At 34.5% G+C, this 23,548-nt stretch overlaps 1 protein-coding gene across 1 annotated transcript; it reads right to left on the reverse strand.

The window, feature by feature from the left end:
- Positions 1 to 2,052: 2,052 nt before the first annotated feature.
- On the reverse strand, positions 2,053 to 6,592 carry LOC123535616 (uncharacterized). The gene is made up of 6 exons (XM_053527698.1): positions 6,472 to 6,592; positions 4,150 to 4,255; positions 3,819 to 3,910; positions 3,290 to 3,389; positions 2,237 to 2,364; positions 2,053 to 2,067 (listed from the first exon to the last, which is right to left on the reverse strand). The coding sequence occupies exons 2-6, from the start codon at positions 4,253 to 4,255 to the stop codon at positions 2,053 to 2,055; spliced, it is 441 nt and encodes a 146-aa protein (XP_053383673.1). The 5' UTR covers positions 6,472 to 6,592.
- Between the last annotated feature and the right edge of the window lie 16,956 nt (positions 6,593 to 23,548).

Genomic DNA, 23,548 nt, shown 5'->3' on the forward strand with positions numbered 1-23,548 from the left:
TGTAAAATTGTTCAGATTCAGTTGAAAATTGTGGTTTCTTGAATTAAATTGATGTTACCATGGAAACGAAGCCCGTGACCTATATATCTAAATGTAAAATTCAAAAGCGTTGACACTGTCCATTTAAGGAACACAGCTTCGGCTTTTATTTGCATTTCAACAATATCCATGAGAATGAAAGCAGCATGCAGAACGATTTTTCCATAAAAATGTCAGACAAGGGGTAATGCTGTAAGTATTTTAAGCTGTGAAATTTGTTTAAATCAATACAAATAACACGAAAATATTACTTACGTTAGAAATAAGATGTTTTGAAGCTACATTTACAAGAATAAAATATTTATTTAATATTTTTTTATAAGAAATTACGATAAAAAGAAAGACATAAGCTAATTTAAACACCTCTGTTGTCATGATTACTTTAAACTTTAAGAGAAATAGGGTACCATGTAAAGTGTTTGGTATTTTGCTAATTATATTACCCAAGTATTCCATATTGGTCATTAACAGAATGGCACTGTAGCCATCGAAAACCCCGTTTTCATACATAATTGTTTAAAAATGAGTGAAAAATGCGTTACCATGGAAACACGTGCCCCGCCACATATACATTTTAAGCTTATATTAGAAAGCTAACCCGCATACTGAAAATTATCAGATATGCAGACTTCTACGGATAACAATGAAACCAAAAAGCACTGAAAAGTGTTAAATATCCGTATTTCCCTTCTTTCAATATAAAATACCTTTAGAGAGTCATGTATTTCAAACCTGGATAAGAAATGTACTTGAAGGGACAGGGATAAACGGAATTGAGATTGTAGCAATTAAAACATTAAATAACACGAAATACAAAAAAAAAATGCTGTTCAACTAATTTGAATTTACCCTGGCAACAAGGTAACCTACCTCCTTAATGCTATAAAGAAAAGTGAAAACAGAATAGATATAAGAGAAATCAGGGCTTACAATTATGTTTCGTGTGGCAATAAGTCGTTCTAAAGGCCAATCATTTTAATTTGTAGGACGTCCCAACATTTCATTTCAGTTTTATAAACCACAGTATCAGATGTTGATTGGACCTTTTCAAAACATTGAAAACAACAGCGCTATAAATTCTTCATGTGAGGAAGCCATCCAGCTGGATTACGGAAGGTCGGTGGTTCTACCCAGGTGCCCGCTCGTGATGAAATAATACACAAAGGGGCACCTGGGGTCTTCCTCTACCATTAAAAGCTGAAAAATAGCAAAAAGTGGAAACTTCACAGGTCGCTCAACACGACAAAAACGAAAATGTTGCAGGCTCGGTTTGATTGAGCCTGTTCATGGCCACGCCCTCTAGCCCCGGGTTGAGCAGAACTCACCATTTACACATGCTAAAAGTACAAAAAGCAATTTAGAGATATCCGCAGATGTATTCAAACGGCGGTGAACATGGAACCTTCAATGATACACGTTTTGAGGCGTGTAATTCCATGAAGAGCGGCGTTTGGTCCCCAGATAAAGTAAAGGGTTTGCCCTAAACGAGAGTCGCCATATGATCTGTTTTGTGTCGGTGTTTCGTTAAATCCAACAAAAAAAAAATAAATACATGTATATATTTCATGATTTTACACATCATAGTTGCATAACATTTGTTATTTTTCAGCGTTTTCCGATTCGCTCTCACCGACAGCTGTGTCCTTGTAAGGTAAAATACCTTTCACTTACAGTATTTCCGTGGTCTGAAACAGAAATGGAAAGAAGAACATAAACATGAGCCGCCAGTTTTATATACAGAAACAAAACATACATATACCTGTATGTGACTTACATTTGAAGTTATATATTTTTTTTACTTTGACGTCTTATATTAATGTTGTCTTTTATTTTACAAGATTTCTAAAAGGACAGCTTATGCAAAAATGCATCTATACAGTAGTAGGCCGAAGCTAGCGATTGCGCTTAATTTTACATTGCGCTCTAGTAATATCAATATAATTGGATGCAGTGATTATGATTCCATCAGTTGCGCGAATATATACAGATCACACATAACAAGACCAATGAGATTCAAAGTCCCCTTCCCTACAAATAAAAATATATTGAGTCAACAATAAACAAAAAAAAAAACATCGCAGAGGATATTACAGGATATATCCAGAAACTACGTTAAAAAAAGGTACCTAAACAAATCAGATGGTTATTCCGTGTTAAGAACACGAGAGATAAAGTATCTAATGAATGTTATAATTACCTCTGATTCTGTTGTAACACACGTAGGAGGGAGATATGAAGGCACCGGATCAATATCAAAATACTGCTTAAACGAACACTTGGTGGTTGTCATTTGAGCAAGCTGGCCAGGTATTTCTTTATAATATCCTGTAACATTCAGACATTTGTAATAATTTGAAACGATGATATTGGTCGCTTTTCCATGTCATATATGCCGTTCATGTATTATCAAAGCCAGATTATTTTATAACAGTATTGAGAAGAATACTGGCACGTCCAGACAACTCAAATTAACTGTACGACTTTGATCCTTAGCGTATTCCATACACCCTTGTATAAAACTGTAAAAAAGACTAATTGCAGATCTTGTGTTTAAGAGATTCAACAATACCCTGTGAGATTTGATGCACGGTAAAGCGGATTACACTCAGCTCAGTTATGTTTAGAACCACTGAAGCTGCAACTTCGGTGAACAACTGTGTTCTTTGTTTCATTTTCTCTGTTAATTTCGTCTATAGGTTTTACTTTATCACATACTCCTTATGTACATGTACACATTCATATTTACACTCCTTTAAAGGGAATTTGAATATAGCTGTTCCTCTTGGATCTTAAGTACTGTTTTATATGCCTTTGTGTCCACTGGGAACCCTTATCTTGATTTAATGGTAAGGCGCAACAGATTGTAATTGAAATTGCAACTACTATACAGAAAATCCACTATGCGTGAAAGAGTTATAGACAGGACACGTAAAACGAGATGTAAGACCTCTTAAAGTGACATTTACCTTAGTGCACTAGTATACCTTACACTTACCTTTTCAAACAAAATCCATGCGTAACGAAAACCAGGAAGAGTTTGAAATTCATCTTGGTTTTTGTTGAGTCTCAAACGTGAATATTTACTAGATGTCACTGTGGTGAAGTGTGTTGTAATTCATTTGAAAAAAAAAATGTTGACCATGGTAAAGAAATAAAAGTTTCATAAGAATCAATTTCTCTTTCAATTGTTTGGATAGTCACATAAGCAGTAAAGTCATTTAATTGAGATGAAATGTACCTCAATATTTACCTGAGACAACATAGTAGGCATTTGAGACAAAAGTAGTTCCACATGCTCGGCTATCTGCTGGGGTAAATAACTTCCATGGACCAGGGTTATTTTTTGTAATCTGTCAAGTTAATACTATCATTACATTTCTCCTTGTATAAATTGCCATTAAACAGTTTGTGCTAAATGAAAGGGTAATAAGTACAACATCTATAAATTTTAAGTTTGATATGTTTTGACGGTTAAAAAAACTTGGATTCCTTAAATCCCCACATTTCCAGTTTATTGTATGTTCTGAAACATTAAAAAGCTACTTCCATTTATTTACAATACTCTGGTGAATGAATATTCGTTCTTAAATTAACTGATTATTTCCGTGAAGGATAATGAAAAATTCTTTGAGTAATACAACTGACAACTGATTAAAAAATTGCATGAATAATAATCAATAATATATCGGAAGAATATATTTAAGTCAAGACAAAAATGATCTATTGCGACATTGAACTTACCATAGTTTTTTCAAATGATATCGTATAAAAATGCTTACAGTAGTTTTTCTGTATAGGGTACGCAACTTCACTTCATACACTCTGTCAACCCCTATAACCGTTCCATTGTCCATTATTTTAAACACCCCGGCTGCAAAAAACACATACTACAAAAATCAACTTAAACGATGGTATTGAAACATTCTTTATGGTTAACATCTTGTCCTTTGGTCATTATAAAAATGTAAACTATTAATGCGACAAAAAATACACAGGCTACTTTAAAATGTCCTCTTAATTAACAAATTTGGAAAGTCATTATTAATCAAAAAGCAAAATGTATGACTATGTTAATCCGGAACTACAATGACAAAACCAAACGTGCCGTACCAAAATCAGCTTGGCAGAACTTTTGATTTTCATTCATCGGTAAGCATCTTCTACATGCCGCCGTGACGTACGTTATGGTGCAAGCCAGTACCAGTAACTGTAACATCTGTAAAAAATAAGAGTATTTTAGTGTAATAAACTATAAATAAGTATTGTTTCCGTTACATTTTGACAATAGTTGTCAAGGTTGAACAAGAAACCTTTCCCAATATGTTCTACAGTACAGGTATTTTTGATCTAAATACAAAAAACACGGATACAAACAAAATCCCTGCACAAGTAAATGAAGGTAGTTCTGCATGTTTGATAATTTACAGGAAGTAATGACGGTATGTCGTTCATCCAGATAACATAGACTAAAACTTGTACACCGCGTGCGGAAAACAAAATCATCCTAAACGATCATATAAATGTCATTTCCTGTGTCGTTTTTCGTAAAACCGATAACATTTCTACAAGGTAAAATCTGCTTGAAATGTAAGAATCTCTTAAATGAAGGTCAAATATCTCTGAAATAAGACGCGTATATTTCATTTGAACATATACATGTAAAAGCATGATGACGATTTACATGTGTTAACAGTATCATTAGAATCTACATTGTAGAGAAATATCTATTCGCAAAAAATGTCATCACAATTATTATTACAACAGATATTCCGTTATGTAAACTTACGTGAGGTCCATTTTGTTTCCAAAATCAATTGCATGTTTCAAGACTACTGTCATTAATAAATATGCATGACGGTTTTGCAGAATGCATTTATTCATTTTCGTTAAAAGACAGCAAACAAAAAGTAGGTATAAAATAAAGAGTGATTATAACAGTAGCGTGATTAGGGATGTTGTATTCAGCTCTCGCGGATTCTGTTAAGCTGGATCACTACCGACGCCTCGTGTGATCCGGCCTGACAAACATCCACTCGAGTCGAACCAAGCCACTGTTATATACTTATTATCATATCTCTATGATTCATGGAAGCTTGAATCATAAAATATTTTTTTCTTATAGTTCAAAGATTTGCTTTCACTCAGAAAAAATATTCAATTATTTCAATGAATAAAATTGACATTTGGGTGAGCCGCGTTTTATTTTTATTTCCATGACATTATGACATCTTTGAATAAAGTCATTAAGGCAAGAATTTCCGATGAAAGATTGTCTACGGTCCTTTGTTATAGCAAATATATGTAAAACAGAATCGTTTTATTTGAATACAATATTCATTGGGTGAAAATTGGCTAAGTACAAAAATGCATTTGCTTCATGCATTCAGGAATATTTCCTTATTGCTATAAACGTTGGTAATAAGACGTTGATGAATATAACCAGAAAATAAAAGAAAAATGATTAAGTATTAGAAGACGTTCATTAGCCATCATACAATACTTTACACGCCCTGAAGCACTGGCTTAAATGGAAACCTATAAGGCAGAAAAAATGTATAGACCTAATGAGGACCAGAAAGCAAAACAAACTGGGCCAAAGTACGGTGTCTCAATTTTACAATCGTCGCGAAACATTTGCAAGACTGTAGCTGTGATAAAATACAATCTAAAGTCGTTCGGTCATAAAATGCAACACAGACTTAATTGATTGGGCCTCTTTAGTTCCGGTCGCTGACTTCAAATCACTTGCTCCTCACAGATGATCGTTCGAAACCTCGTCTGAAGTGCATATGACCGAATGTTGTTTTTTTTTCTAGATTTATTCTTTGGCACAAATGTTAACAAAATTGTTGTGACGAAGGTTTCGGTAGAGACATCCCAAACTTAGCACACTGGTGATAAGATGAAAAAAAGGCTTTTGTTATAGTTTACTCCTATTTGAAATATTTGTAGTTGATGTCCGTGCTTGGACAGTGTAACATATCGTTAATTATGACTGCTTTACAGAGGACATTTTTAGTTTCTGTGTAAGACTGAGCTAGCTTTCACTGCTTATCACCATATGCAATATGTAAACATGTATTGCCGCAGTTAGTGAAATTATAATCTCCGGTATTAACTTTTAAAATGTTATCTCCGGTATTGGCTTCCGGTGCTAACTTGTGAACATCTCCAGTGTTAACATGTGAAAATATTATTTCGGGTGTTAGTGTGTTGAAATGTGATCTCCGGTGTTCACCTTGTGAAACAGTTTGTTTTAAGATGTATAATACATAAACATAATTTTGATATTCTCCTTGTGATATAAGCTGACACAGTTTACTGTTATATTATAAAAAATCTGCTTAAAGTATTTTTTTTCATACATAAAAATATTTACTAACGACTGCCCTTTACATGTCGTATAAAAGCAATGTATATGTATAGACTTACAATTTTCACAGTTGTTCAATATCCAATTTCAAAACCAAGCTGCACAAAAGACGTACTACCAAGTCTCTACCTTAAAAAATCTCGGTCGAACCTTTTGAATATTCGCGAGACAACACTTTAATTAGAAACAAAAAGTATGCATTATTCATGAATTGATGTGCATAAGTCAGCAAAAGTTTCAAAAAAAAAAATATTTTGATTTAAATATCTTATAAATCACTGTCCTGTTTCACTTACATACATGACGTTTCATTATAATAAATTTGAGTGCAGTTTTAAATGTAGCAATAAATATGAGAAAAAGGTAATACATTGCATGTGCAATTATACAGTACAAACATGTAAATATTTGATAAAGCCATGATGAAATTGATAGCTTATCTTTTTTTCTTATTTCAAGGGGCTAACCTGAATTAGGTAACAATCCATTGCCCATATTTGAGATCAATTGAGATCCATTCTTAGTATTTCAAGCTAATCGCTCAAGTTTTAGGTGAAATATTTCAACAAAGTTTGGTATAGAAGTTATATAATTTATGACACTGAAAAATGATAAAGTGGGTGAAAATAAAAGTTAGATACTGGTAAAAATGCAAAAAGAATGTAATTTTCTGCATTATTTAAAAGCGTTGCAGCAAAATTCTACCTTCTGCTCAATATTTTTAGTTATTTATAAAAATATCTTGCTAAAATCTTAAGGCAATAAGTTTGTTCCACTAGACATTTTCAGAGTACTCATTTTTATGGATTGTTCGAGAGAAAATATTTTTCGGCTAAAATGTGTGAATGTGTGGGTTAGTCCCTTTTATTTTTAATAAAAAAGCGTAATTTTCATCAGCGGGTCTGAAATTAAACTTTTCTTTACTATAGATTTTATATCAATCGATCTTTCAATTTTTTCTTTTTTTATTATTCATTATAATTATAACATACGTCATTAAACTGAAGCAATAGTAAATATAAGCCCCGAAAGATATTTACAAAATTTGCAAAAACAAGCATTTTTTGCACTGTTGAAAGATCAGTGTGTTTGTGACTTGTACTAACAGGTTAGAATTCACGTCGAAAATGAAATTGGTGGTATATATTAATTTAACAGGTTTAAAATTTCACGACAGGTGATAAAATCAGGGCAAAAATAGTATTCTTTATTAACACGTTAATATATGACAGATGCTCAAATCGGGAAAGCAACTAATGGTCTCTGTTAACAGGTAAGAATACATAGCAGGTGGTTTAAATTATTAACTAATGGCCAATATTTTAGATGCATCACTGGTTTGGAAAATGAACAGTGCACACCATTTATCAACCTATGACCGGGACAAATAATATGTCGGCGGGAATCTTTATAACAACAAAGCAACCGGTAAACGCTGACAACGATGATAATATGCAAACGTGGCCTTGACACATTGTTTGGATGAAATCTTAACCCGTAGATTCTGAGTAGTCTAGACAATTAAAAAAAGCAGTTCATACATAATTTATTTACTTGATATTTTAAAGTTCAATAATTCTTTGAAACATCATCCAACTATAAATCGGTAAATTATGCGCAACTAGGCTTGGTACTGATCATAACATTTTGTGCCATTCTAATCCTTATTACAGTACTGAAAAAGTATTCAAACTGGCATTGATGAGACCATAGCTCAAGAAAGAATAAGCACCTATGAATAAAGTTTAAGTGCCAAACGGACAACGGATAAACAGACGGCGAAGGCAAAACAATATATCACGAGACATGATGAATACAAAAATGGATAAATCATACCTCGAAACAAACAAGTAAAACAAAACGACCTATTTACATAGTGAATTTAGATTTCGACATTTATGCAACAGATATAAACGCCCAGAGTCATATGAATCATTCCTTGAAAGAAGTAAGTTAATCACAACGACCCATTTACATAGTGCATTTAGATTTTGACATTTGTGCGACAGATATATACGCTCAGAGCCATATCTTGAAATGAAAGACATTAATGTCCGCTTGTAAAAATAAAATTATGTTACATTTGCACGACATATATATGGTGGCTGATTTCTGCCATTTTGCGTTTTCGCCCCGCAACACCGCCGAACAAAAACACGAGAATTGACAAGTTAAAATGGCGGGGCGCGGGGCGAAAACTCGCTAGCGGGGGTGCGGAGCGAAAACACGATAATTAGCGGGGTCGCGGGGCGAAAAGTCGGCATTGAGTAACTCTAATGTCGGGGGCGCGGTGCGAAAACTCGACGTTTGAAGAGCGCTAATTATCGTGTTTTCGCCCAGCGCCCTGACCATTTTAGTTACTAAATTTCGCTTTATCGCCCCGCGACCTCGTGTTACACGGCTTTTATGTAAATCATATGTTCAGAGTTATAGGAAAATTACTTTTTTATTAATAATTTTCTAAAGATGTGCCGCTTTGTGATCAGTATGAGCAGATGTACCAATTAATTGAACACATCATGTTCCTTAGGGACAGTTACCTTTTAGCTCACCTGAGCACGAAGTGCTCATAGTGAGCTATTGAGATCGATCAATGTCCGTCGTCCGTCATCAGTCAGTCCGTCCGTCTGTCAACAACTTCTTTAAACGACATCTCCTCCTAAACTGCTAATTTGATTTTGACCAAACTTCACAGCAATGATCCTTGGGTGGTCTTTTTTCAAAGTTATTCAGATGGTTTCGGTCCATTGCACAACTAGGTCACAGGAGCTAAACAAATATTTTTAACTGAAAACTTTAAAAAATCTTTTTGTTTTAAACCACAAGGCCTAGGCCTTTGATATTTGGTGTGTAGCATTGCTGAGTTCAAATTATGCCCCGCCCGGGGAGTCCGAAGTTTTACATACACTTATATAGGAAAAAAAACTTCAAAAAATCTTCTTGTCTGAAACTGCAAGGCCTTGGGCTTTTGATATTTAGTATGTTGCATTGCCTGGTGGTCCTCTTCTAAGATTGTACAAATAATGCCCCTGGGGTAAAAAATGGCCCCGCCCGGGCAATCCCAAGTTTTTCATAGCCTTTTTTTATAGGAAAAACTTTTAAAATATTCTTGTCTGAAAGTTCAAGGCCTAGGCCTTTGATATGTGGTATGTAGCATTGCCTAGTGGTCCCCTAACAAGATTGTTCCAATTATGCTCCTAGGGTGAAAAGAGGCCCCGCCCGGGGGTCACTCGTTTCAAATAGAGCAAAAAGCCCTTATAACGCGACAGTGATTGGGCCTAGGACTCACAAACTAATGGAGAGGTTTGACCTGATGACCTTTAAGTCAAAGATAAAGGTCCCTGCTTATAACTCTGCAATGCTTACGGCTACGACCTTCCAACTTAGTAGGAATGCTGGTCCTGACCAGTAAATGACCCTGAGGGTAAAGGTCATAATAAAGATCACCATGATCGTTAGTAACAAAAAGCTTGATAACTCTGCAGCGCTTGGTTCTAGAACCCTCGAACGTAGAAGACCATAAGGGCAAAGCTCACAGTCAAACACATTGGCTCAACATTCTTCAAAATAATTTTAGAACATACCCCTGGCTGACCTTTATCATGACCTTCTATGTTTTGGTTACTTGAATAACGTGATTCAGGTGAACGATATGGGGCCACCATGACCCTCTTGTTTGTCCCCTAGTTATAACCATGCTTACTTTTCTCATTAAAAGCATTATATCTCTTGAAAGAGTAAAGTAACGTCTTTTGGATTTGAGAAATACAAAACGAAAATGCAAAAAGTTGCGGGGCGAAAAGTACAGCATCCAGGAAGTGCCCTTTGTGTATTTTTGAGACACTGAATTTTATATTACTTTTTTGTAACTTTGCTCCTGTATTTTATAAAAACATGTAAATAATTCAAAGAAAAATCTCCAAAGTCTGCTGCCGTATGTCGTTACATCAGCGGACTGACTTTATAGATGATACGAACGATGGAGTTAAAAACTGTAGGCGTTGCCCCTATTGTTCAGTACGTTGCATACATTCAACTAACACTGTTTCCATTTGCTCTGTAACCCTATTTTGTAATGACAAGTCCGTATTGAGTCCAAAGAAACTTAATATTCGTGGCCACTTATTTGATACACGTCTATAAAATTATGAAGACAAGGAAAATATTATTTAAATTATTTCATATTTACGAGCATGCAAAGTAAGGTCAAATATCGACGAAATATTGTTATGAAGAACTTATCGTGAGGGCGATCAGTCTTAATCGTAAGAAGGTAAATATTGAGAAGGCGTGTTTTAAAAAGCAACGACAATAATATTACTTAAATCTTTGCTTTTTTTCTTAATGTATTTGTCTCATATTTTGCATACATCAATCCAAACTGAAAAAAAAATTGATTAAACTTGGAAACTTAGAAATTAACTGCAAACTATCTGATTCAGCATTTTTAGAGGAAAAAGTAAACTACCTGATTCAGCATTCTTAAGACGAAGACGTAGGCTTTGTTTTATTAAATTTTAATAAATGTGTATTTTTAACTATTCCATAAATAAATAAAAGGTAACTGGAACAAAACCTCGCCGACACAGTTAACCGACACTTTGTAAAACCAAGTATTAGAACATCAATGACAAATGATAGCAGAAAAGTGGTCGATCTTATTTTCAAGTAGTAATTTTTTTAGGCAAAATCGAAATTCTGAGAACTGCGCATCATTGAAATGAGTCATTATAATAAAATAATGCCTGTCACCGAGTATTGAAAACAATTTTTCTAAAGTAATAGGAAGCATTATTATATTTCATCTAAGTCTGTCCTTAAAGTTTTTGTTAAATTTTCCTATTATAGTATATATCAGCTTTATTTCAACATTTGTGATATCTTTTATTATGACAAGATGTTAAATTTTATCAATTAATCAAATTAATACATTAATGTTTATGTCCGCTTCTAATTATATACTTATATAACACGTAATCTAATACACATAGTTACATTACATTTACATATAATTAACGGGTTGTAGTGTAAAACTTGTCCTACAGAATCGACTTGGAGTTTTTAAATTCGTCCTGCACTACTAGCATGGTATCGGAAATCAGTCTCAAAGTAAACGTACATTTTCTATTTCCATTAAAACATAGAAAAGAGTGCAAACTTGCATGTGGTACCATTTAAATCATAATATATATCACAGAAACAAAGATTTATAATAACATCTTATTCATTTTAAGTTTGCAAAATTTACATGTATAAATTAAATAGGCCGTTAATTGTTCGTTCACAAAATCTTATCATTGACAAGCTTAAACACCATTTTCTTTTTTACTATGTTTAGTTATTATAATTGTTGTTTATTTTTTTTTGCTTTATTTAAAACGAAACATTTTAAGAGATATGGAGACTTTCCAGTTATTAATTGTGGAGGAAGACCCCAGTCAAAGGCCAGCAACAGGTTAGAAGCATTGGCCTAGATGACTCCTCACATGAGGAGTTCTACATCCCAAGCGTTTTTTACAAACCTAAAGAGGGCAAGTCAGTCGAAATCAACGAACATAATTTGGACACGGAGGCCCCATATATCATATTAGTTAAGTAAATTTATATATAAACTGATATAATCATGATTTAATTTCATAATTGAAAGAACATAAATTATAGTAAGAAAACACTGGTACTAAGTATCACAAGGCAGCAAAGAATGGGGACAAGTAAGTATCACCCATTGAATGTAATTCAGGTCAGGAAGAAAGTAAGTACTACACACAGCAAGATATTCAGATCAGGAAGAATTGAATGTGAGCAAGTACTAAACATGACTAGATATTCAGATCAGGAAGAATTGAATGTGAGCAAGTACTACACACAGCAAGATATTCAGATCAGGAAGAACTGAAAGTGAGCAAGTACTACACACGGCAAGATATTCAGATCAGGAAGAATTGAATGTGAGCAAGTATTACATACGGCTAGACACGAATATTATAGATATCAAGGAATGTTGGAACTCCACGAAATTCAGGTGTTTCAAATCGTAACCAATATCACCAATATTCTAAGTATAATACGGACCACAATTTGTTCCAATTGCAAAATGCGGCTATGATTTTTGATCTTCTCTGCTTACCTTATGGTGATACAGAGGTGAACAAACTTTCTAAGTTCTTAAATTATTAACGAAAACTTGTCCTCAACAAGAAGTACATACAATTATAATAAGGGATATTTTTCTGACAAAATGAATTACAGTAATCATTCCCGGCTTTCTCATCAAAACAATGATCGTTACTACGATTCTATATATTTTACAAACACCAAATCGTCTTACGAAACACCTTAAAAGTCGGTTAATTTTAAAGGTACAATCGCGGACGTTGGCCTATATCCAGACACATACATGTATATTGTAAATGTCACTAAGAAATGTCAAAACAATAAATAGATATTAAGCTATCTTATAATTTTCACTATTGTCTGACAGCAATCCATTTCTTCTATTTTAAGTTTTTAACCTATCACAAATATATAAGAAATCATTTATTTAAATTATGTTTAAACACGAAAATAATATAATTTTATCTTCATAAAGAAAATGTGGCAGTCAAAATTTAAGCAAACGCATATAAACCATTAAATTGGTGCAATTTAATTTTGTACGTTTCAAAAGATGGTTCTGCAAAAAATTGTTCCATTATGGATGAATTTTTCAAAACTTCATAAAAAGATAGAGTAGTGTGCTTGTTTCTTTTGTTGCTTTTTGCTGGACTGATTTGAACAAATTGGACCTCACACAAATTATTACAAAGGGAGTCTATGGGAAAATAACGATTTTGATAACATTTCATCAATTATAGATATTTTTGACAATGCAGATAGTGATGAATTTCCTCACAGTCGTACATACCCATATGGTCTATAATATGGTAAAATAAAATGTGTATGTCCGTGTGCTTGTTTTTGAGAGTTTTGCCTATAGTATTATTAAAGAGATTCGCAAATTTCAAGCTGATTTTAAGACATTATTTGAAATTGTCTAACTTGCGAAGCGCCATATACCGTATATTTCTTTAGGAAGCTAATAACGTTGTCGTTTTAATAAATTTACTAGCTGTTTGCCATTAATTCATAAAAAATTCGTTTGCCGAATCCAGACTTAATTCTATGTTTTGAGGATAAATGACGTTATGCCATTATATCCGATTCATCAAACGTGCAGAACTACCCAAAATGGGCTTATACATCAAAATAAGTTAATTCTCCTAGAGTTGTTTGAAATGTTCCCAAAGTAACTGCTACGGGCACGATTTTCGTGTGGAGTTTTTTTTATTTCAGCGCTGCTGAGCGTCATTGTGTGGTCTGCAACTTCAAATTAAACACAGCATACCGTATTCGACTGTTATCTGCAATTAACATTATTTCGGCTTATATTCGAAATTCTACAGGTGTGCATCAGTTTTACTTCTTTTATTTTTGCAATCACAAGGTCATGCGAAAAGAAATAGCAATTACCAGAAAGCATTTTACAATTTCTACTTGGGATACAAATACCTTTCGTGACAGAGTTTTAATTACATTTGCACATTAGATTTATGCGAAGCTGTGGAGATTAATTACATCTAAAAAACATTAGAATTTGTTATTTTTTGTGGTGTATTTCAAACTTGCTTCCGAGTTAATTTCCCCAAAGGTGTTATGTTCAATTGTAGCAGCTAGGAGTCCATAGGAAGGCCAACGAGATCTACAAAAGTCAGTCCAGTTAAGAAGGTCATATAGTACAATGAACTAGGTAGGTCAGCCTACCTGAAAGTCACGTCTACCAGACATTCAAAAGGTAACGGCCGCAGTGGACCGCCGCTCAGCAAGTGTTGTTGAATTACTTTCGAAAGTCAACATGGGCAACATGTCTGTCAGTCAACAGAGAAGTTTCAAGTCACGCAGGGCAGTTAAGTCACTTCGATGAACCTAGCAATCTTCATCGACAAGCTGGGAGGTCAAGTTTAGTAACGAAGTTGAGCCAAAAAGTCATATTAGCGAATCAAGCAGTCTACATAGACGAGTCTGGAGGTGCAGTTCAGCAACGTAGCTGAGTAAAGAAGTGACATCAACCAGTCAAGCAGTCTACGTCAAGTAGCCAGTAGACTTGTTGAGCAACCAAATCAGTATCTTTGATTCTTTTATCTTTATAGGCAGTGGTCAAAGCCACTGCCCCGGCGCATAAGCTAAATCTAGACATCTGCATATTCACCTATAAAAACAACACGGCAGTACCTTGCTCGTGGTTGCATGATAATACAACATCAATGGAAACTGCAAATTTATGTTCGGTCCCTTAGTTAGCAGCAAGCCTTCAATTTCTAACAGTTATTACCCTCTCCTTAACAAATCAATTAAATATGCATGGTTTTGGAACATAATTGTCTAGTTCCATGCTCTTTAAGAAAACTGCGAATACGTGATGTGTTCCTTGGTAGGATGGTTGATATTATTCAGCAGCAACGATATGCTAACTACACCAATGACAAACCAACGCAGGTCAGTCCTTTCTGGAACAATGCCAAACGGTTCTTCCTGGAACAACACCTGTCAGTTCTTTATGAGAATCACGTGTCGTTCACAAAAACGATAGGAATGATAGAAACATACAGATGCTATTCACGAATAACAATAAGCTTGGCAAAAAATATTTCATTATTTCCATCTGCAAGTTCTTGTATTAAATTCCTTTAGTGTAGCGTCAAAGTTTTCAACATAATGATGGCATTTACCGTAATGCAGCCAATCAGTTTTAAATGGTAAGGGGTTTTCACTTCTTTTAATGAACAAATTTAATCAAACCGAGTCTGTTATTATTTTGATTGGTTGCGTTCTATGCTACCAAAGGGTCGTGTCAACCGCCTCGATAGCCTAGTGGTAGAGCGTCCGCTTCGAGTGCGGGAGGTCGTGGGCTAGATCCCCGGCCGCGTCATACCAAAGACGTGACAAATGATACCAGTAGCTCCCTTGCTTGGCGCTCAGCATTAAAAGGGAACCTGGCCTCTTCTCTCATACCCTCGTGGCGATGGATTCCATCAGGAATGAGGAGTCGAGAGTGATTAATATAAGTTGCAGAACTTCCTTCACAATCGACCTTAAATAAAATTTTGTATAAACTAAAGGGTCGTGTTATAGATTTTACCGTTATCACAAGGTCTTTAATTCATTTAAATTGAAATATCAAAATCAATGTCATTCGCAACTGGGAATGAGGCTGGTATAGTAAAACTTTGAAAACAATAACCCCGGCTATTTCCTAGGCTGATATAATATTTCGCATGTTCACAATATTCACTAACGATCATTTTTATTTACGTTACGCTCTTTGGCACGTGAATTTTCAAGGAAAGTGTTCTTCAACAACGGGTTTTGTAACTAAACTGTCGCATATTTGAAAAATATGTTTGTTCTTGTAAGTCAGTGGCTGATAATTCAAACTCTATACACTTCTTTTAATGTACTCTTGATTCTACATTTAAATAGAATATTATGTTTTCTGTTCTATCCATAATCGGTGGAAAGTTATAACGATAATTTCCTTACCAATATTTCTAAAGACACCGCAACTGTTTGTTTGATCTTTTACCTATATTGTTTTGACAATTTTGGAATTCTGCAATTTATAAATCATAACTTACTATTTTGACAAATAAACAAGGTCATTTATTATATATATAACCAGTAATCACAGCAGTTCTTTATGTCTTGTTTTAGCCCGCCCACTTAGCTCAGTAGTGATAGCGTTGGTCTACGGATCACGGGGTCGTGCGTTCGATCCTCGGTGGGCGTATGTTCTCCGTGACTATTTCATAAATGACATTGTGTCTGAAATCATTAGTCCTCCACCTCTGATTCATGTGGTGTAGTTGGCAGTTACTTGCGGAGAATAGGTTTGTACTGGTTCAGAAACCAGGAACACTGGTTAGGTTAACTGCCCGCCGTTATATGACTGAAATACTGTTTGAAAAGGACGTTAAACCCAAAACAAACAAACAAATCAATACCATAAGGGTCATAAATATTATTATGGAGGTGTGTGTGTGGGTGTGGGGGGGGGGGGGGGGTGCATGTTAACGTCTTTTTCAACAAGTTTTTAGTCATATAAACGGCGGTGTCTACTTGTAGCAGTGAGCACAATGCCCAGCTTTGTAGTGCTGCCTCACTGGAATATCACGCCGAAGACACATGATATCCCACCCAGTCACATTGTACTGACACCGGATTGACCAGTCCTAGCAATATCCCCTTAATGCTGAGCGCCAAGTGAGGAAGCTACTGGTACCATTTTTCACGTCTTTGGTATGACGCGGCCAGGGATCAAACCCACGACCTCCCGCACTCGAAGCGGGCGCTCTTCCACTAGGCTACCGAGGCGGTCTATTATGTAGGTAGATGTACATAGTGAAAGAGTAGAAAGGATGCATTCGTTACACTAAACTTTTAACGGACAAAAATATCACAAACAGATTACTTCTCCTTAGAAGATTGATTAATGCGTTAATCATATTTTGAATAGAAAACTTCTTAATGTTAGGTAAAGAGCATCAAACATTGCCAAGCATACTTTACTGAAAGGCATATTTTGGTAGACTGCGTCGACTCCCCTCCACTGCGCTAGATATTATGAGGTTCTGTTGTATTCTGAAACTATTGCTAATACAATTGTTATTTTAACACTGTTTTTATATAAATGATACTTAGCGATATAATTAAATTAATGATTTGAATTTAACTTCTGAAATGCTATTTAATACTTTTTGCTTTAAAAATCCGTCGGTAGACTTAAATATTTTACAATTTAAAATCCTACAGTTTGTTACATTTACGAGACAAAATAACACACAATAAGCTCAGAGGGTGACAGTTATGTATAGACTGTGAATACCTAGAGGGAATGTTTCAATTAACGCACATGTATAACTAAACGGGTTCTACCCCTAATAACTTAGGTTATATTGGTAATCGCCTATTTGCCAGTATAATATTTCTTTTCTATAGTCTCAAAGAAATCAAGCTTGAAGTGATCAACTTCTACTCAAAGCTTTATATACTATAAAAACGTCGGGCATTTTGCTTTGTACTGGGATTATGACAGGAACGACTATTTTGCCGTCATTAAAATTTAATGTCCGTTAAAGCGAAGTTGCGTGTGACGACCTAAACTGTGGAGAACAGTTGCATTTCATGAAAACAGCCATGAACATCATAAATATTGCATGATAATTTTCAATGATATTAAAATATCAGAGTCATCAGCAATGCAAAACGAATAAAATGGCACGAAGCAAAAAAAGTATGATTCGTTACATCTTATACGCAATATGGCCGTTCTTGTGAACAAAATGCTCTATTATTACGGTCTGTTTTGTATTAAGATGGGATTGAGGTTTAAAAGCAATCAAAAGGATCGAAATTTTGGAATCCCATCAAGGCATTTTCCTTGCTTTCTGTGCGAGCAATCGCAAATGCACTGGCCAGCTGAGAAGCTGCCTGCAGTATAAAAACCAAAAGAGACTCTTTCTAAATAAAGTTGTTTCCTTTTCTGCGTAACTTGACAATGGTACAGCACTGTATATACTTAACAAATCTTTTAAGTCTTCACTTATGTTGGACATTAGCTTAATTAACAGGCCGCTAAACATAAAGCTAACCTTGTACTCATTCTGGTATACTGAAGCATGAATGTTTGTTACGAATATTAGGACTAAATTTCAGGATTTATAGAGGAAGTACTTGTAGGATGTAACTTTTTTATGTAGAATTTATAGACTCTTTGTCAATAAGCGTCGGTGTGTCAAAATTCAGAGAACTTTCCTGCAAGTACTTGTATGTATATATACATGTATATGCTAAAGTATTTTCCCTGGCACTTAACAAACAATTTGGTATTTTACGGTTTGCAAAACTATAGGATATATATTATAACTGAGAGCGACTTCTAACTTAAGTACAAATGAAATAAGTGAAATCAAATGTTGAAACAATAATGTAAGAAAACATAATTTGATAATAGATATAAAGTCTGTCCTTTTAAATAATGTGTGTGCCTGGATTGCAGCATAATACTCAAGGTGCGTTTGGTCTTGCTATATGTTTCTAGAGAGACATATTCCAACGTCACGTGAAAGTGTTATTAAAACAAATCTCCAGCTGCTACTACATGTTATGGCTTTCTAATCGTATATGACTCCCTTCTAATATAGCCCCTCAGGAGCAGTACTCGAACCGCGCATTCATATATAGCTCCCTTGTTGAAAGTGGAGCTATTCAAAACACTTGAACCATTGATCTGAATGTAGCTCTTCATTGACATGCAGTTGCATAATATTATACACTGAAAAACATTTCTACAAGACGACTAGATTAGATGTGATCTAAAGCAAGTTCAGTAAAGGCAGGAAAAAAGCTCGGTTTAAAATATATTCTACTGCCAACACCTTAAACTGATATGAACTGTCGATTATGTTACTAGACATTAAAGTTCGCCTCCAATATGACAAGCACTTGACTTAGATACAAGCAGACAGCCATGTAGTTTCCATAGGGTATTGTATATTATACAGAAATCATACGGCAAAGAGACACGTATTGTGAATCACTCTAGTATTATAACATTTTAATCAAAATTTAAAAAAAATTAAAAAATCGTCGCCCGAGAACCATAGTGCTCTATCTGTCATTTTGGTAAAAACTTAGTGTTATATACCATTGGAAAGATCTCGGTGAGATCTAGGTCACTGTGACCTTGTCCTCTTTCGGTGGCATCTCTATTTTCTCTATTTTCAGATCTCAACAGATCCTTTTTGTTCTATCTGCAATTTTCTGCCTTCCTAGGAACCAGAATGTTCTATCTGCGTTTTAACCAATGGACTGCTCCTATCAAGTCACGTGGTAGTATATAAAAAATGCCGAAGAATGAGGAACATGTAGAATGCAATAAGTAAAATTGTCAATATATTCTGAACTTCACAAATAAAAGTATTCTTGATGTAAGTAGTCATTTTTAATTCGACACCCATACATAATTGTTCAATTGTTCTGATCTAGGGATTGCACATTTAATTAAAAATTAGGAAACATGAGTGCTGTAGTAATTCGGATGAGAACGTATTTGAACAAACGTAATTCACTTCGATGTAACACTTAAATGGTTCCTTCGAAAGCACCGAGAGACCAAACTAGACAGTGAAACTGCAACCTCGGTTTAATTAAATTTGCTCAGAGACATTATTCATAGGCAGGAACAGAAAATGCAAAACTGTCCATACTGTATAGCGCCAGTTGAGGTAGCAGGGATATAAATGAACAGAAGCCCAGTAGCCCATGGCCCTTAGATTTTGGGCTTGGCCCCTAAATTGTTGGAGAAAATGCCCATATATCTAATGTTAAACATTTAGTTTTGACAGTCTGGACCCGTAAATAAAAAAAAGCTAGATTATATCCCCGGGAGGCGTTCCATTTCTAAAATAAATGTGTTGAAACCAATGATCCCGAAGGACCAGACAGTTAAACAACACTGAGATGAAGCTTCGAATCTTTATTTCGTTGAACTATGTCCATGTGCTTCATCTGGTATTTATTGCAGTTCGGGTCAATTTGTCTTATTTTCAGAAATGGACCAATGAGCTGAAAATTTTATGGACCATCAAATTGCTGTGAAAACACATAGTTTCTTTAGAGTTCCACTGTCGCAGGTCAAATGCATCAAATATGTCAAGGAGTTTCCCTTTCATGTGTAGTTTAAACGTCATCTGCTGATAAGAGGAAGGAATAAGCGAAATCAGTCAGAAACTAATTTCCCTGAAGTGAGGGTCCATAAAAGACTACAAAAACTCTGTCCAATGAAAAAGTCTCTGACTTGAAAAGCATGCTGAAGTTTACGCCTGATATAGACAAAAACTTTTATGCAGCTAAGAAAATCACACTTTGAATATACATGTACCTGAAAGTGTTCATATGACTTAAAACTATTAGAATGATTAATAAATTTTGCCTTTGCGACCACTGCGGAACCACCAGATAACCTGACAAAACTAGTAATAGAGTCCACACTGTTTGCTTCTTGGACACTTTTTGGACTAAGCAAAGAACATTGTAGACTGAGAGAAGCTAGCGTGATCGCATGAAGGTTGGTCTAGCTCTACACTGGTCACAAAGCCCTAATAGAATCATGCTTAGTGTTCTACGGGCTACACTCGGCTATGTTTTGTTATATTGGTTTTTTTAGTCTGATTTTATTAAACTGTTAATGGTGTGTATACTTACACAGTCAGTAGACAAGGAATTTACCTTGTTTTCTATGGTTCACATTGACCGTGAAACTATTCACCTTTGACTTTTCAATGGAATCGGATTATATATTCAGTAACTTCATAGCTGTGTTGACTAACAGACATTTATTCTCTTGATCTAGTCTGAATACTGCAAAACGGTTAGTGCTAAATAATAAGTTTAAGTGAGTTAAATTCCATTGTTTGATCAATAAAATGATTTGAAATTACACTCTCTAGCTACTGATTTTCAATCAATGTTTTAGGTAGTAATATTATAGAGTTTAAACTTTTCATTCGAGATATTCCTTTAACTAGCCAAATGAACAGAATAATAGTGCCTATGCAGCCCTGTAAGACCGTATCAGGCAATAACCTAGTCTTAATTTAAGACTCTTGAACAAGCATTTTTTTTTCAAAACCTGAATTTCAGTAAGAAGGTGGCTTTGTATCACTTGGACAATGATGTTCTATCTGGCAGATAGAACAAGTCTCTCTGAATGAAACGCAGTGCACTGTGTATACCGTTAAGACCATAATGTACTAACTGCATTGAACATTATGGTTCTGAGTGGAACAGCGATTACATTTTGTAGAATGTTTTATCTGCACTAGACAGATTTCCAGTGCGGTATGTTTGAATCAACGAATTTTTATAATATTTGGTAGCTTTCCTAAGAACTACTTAAATAAAACACATACCAATTTCTGTTAGAATTCGTCAACAAACAAGAAAGTTATAAACCCCTGAAACTTCAAACTTGAATTTCTCGAAAACAAGAAAAATACACATAGAACACTATGGTTCTCGGGCGACGCAATGTAGATGTAGCCATATTTGGATAGCTCCTTTATATATTGTATATAGCCCTTCATACAGTAAGGCTCACCGATGAGCTATATAGGCCATTTTCCAAGAGAGCCGTATACGGAGGGACATCTAATAACAAAATACATGACAAGTAAAATTACAGACATTCTCGTGTTAAATTCTATGAAAGTCAAACGTGAAGAAGTATATACCCGTGTACTCACTGTTTCTAGAGAAGCAGAAATGGACTTCATAGCCTACTTGATTTCTATTTTTATTGATAAATTTGTATAATTCAGTGTCCTCCAAGATCAGTGAACCACTTGCAAATTGCTACGGTTGGTCTAAAAGTTTGAAGTTGCTTGTTACAATTTGTTTTAAAAATGATAAAAGTAACGCTAAATAGACATGTTCCTGTTTATAAACTGTAATCATAAAGTTTAATTCAAAGAACTACACATGAAAATGTTTCTTGCTAATTAATACGATTCTAAATTTTATACTTGTCTACAAAGATACCATTGTGAACAGTTTATCTTGAATATGTATTTGTAAATGTTGTTTTATTTCCTTTTCACATTTTCTATACAAAAAAATTCTATAGAGGGATTTACACTCGGCGAAGTCCTTAGCAACGTAAGTAAAATTTCGCGCATGCGCACTCTACGTAGAGCAAAAAGACATGACCATACAATATAAAATATGTTATGGTCATAGCATATTTCAATCTACTCGATCAACTTGAATATGTATTACAAAACATTACCACTGTAGAACAAAGGAATATATAATTATATGTAAATATTTGCACGTCCACAATTGTCTTGCTAAAAATTAGATACTTCAACTAATGCGCTTGATATTATTACTGGTTATTTGGGACTCATAATAAAGAGGCAATAAACTATTTTTCAATTTTTCAGTAATATTGATCTTTTATCTTGACAAATTTAGGTTAAAGAAAAATGAGAAATTGTTATTTTTCCATTTATTTAAAAGATTATGTTTGCCTGGTTATTATTAGCTTAAATGATAATATCACTAAAAGTCGTGCTTATAAATGAAAAGTGTAATGACGGGAGTAGTTAAAACAGACATTTTCATTTTCGTTTCGTCAAAAACTGAAGGTTTTCGATAGGGTAATGTTCAGATTAATTATCAATACCGAAGAGGTTGGAGTGAGGGTGGTGACCGAAGCGGTCAAATTTAATTGGGGATGGGGATCCGGTGAGTGGGAGTGGGAGTGTTCTACTCTCACATTATCTGTTGTTAAACAATTATCTCTTTTTTTTGTGGAATTCAGTTTAAGTTTAATTATTCTATTAATTGAAGAGTGTTGATTTCTGTGCACAGTATATTTTGGGTAACATTTAAAATATAAGTGTTCCACAATATAAATATATGAGATTGTTATATAATTATAAGCTAGTTCTTTAAGTAAATAAATACCAATAGTAATTTCTACCAATGCTCCAAAGGACTTTCTTATTTTCAATTTAGGTATCGTGTGATATGTTTATTTTTAATTAAGAAACGACCCAGCCACGTGATATATTGCTCGATTGATTACTAAGTATGGCATTGCTGACTTAAGGGCAAAAGTCAGTTAGGCACATAAAAGACTTTTATGACCCAGGCTAATCAGGTGACATCCTAAAATAATGACTGGAGGCAAAAGTCAGTAAGGCGCATAAAAGACTTTTATGACCCGGGCTAATCAGGTGACATCCCGGAACAATGTTACGGGCTTAATCACCAATGTGACCTATGTTTTACCATGTATGCTGCATAATAATTACGTAACAATTTACGGTATTTTATTAAAAAAACATCTACTACAGTGTTTCGTAAAAAGATATAATAAATAACAGTCGAGTCCAAGAAAAATACAACGTATATAATACAGCTATTTGAAGAAAAAAATATTTTGACAAATAAGATTTCAGAAAATATTACATTTTTAAATGTAAGGAACAAGTTTAATGTTTATTTTGGAAGTGGATTTTTGACTTTAGAATGCTC

Source organism: Mercenaria mercenaria, chromosome 17, assembly GCF_021730395.1.
Source record: "Mercenaria mercenaria strain notata chromosome 17, MADL_Memer_1, whole genome shotgun sequence".
Taxonomy (NCBI): Eukaryota; Metazoa; Mollusca; class Bivalvia; order Venerida; family Veneridae; genus Mercenaria; species Mercenaria mercenaria.

Bases quoted from the DNA above. Each gene is read 5' to 3' on its own strand.
- LOC123535616 (XM_053527698.1), bottom strand. From the start codon at position 4,255: ATGTTACAGTTACTGGTACTGGCTTGCACCATAACGTACGTCACGGCG. The intron at 3,390-3,818 runs GTAAGCATTTTT...TTAACTTGACAG, and splicing joins CCCTATACAGAAAAACTACT to ATTACAAAAAATAACCCTGG. The intron at 2,365-3,289 runs GTAAATATTGAG...TGAATGTTACAG, and splicing joins TGCCTACTATGTTGTCTCAG to GATATTATAAAGAAATACCT.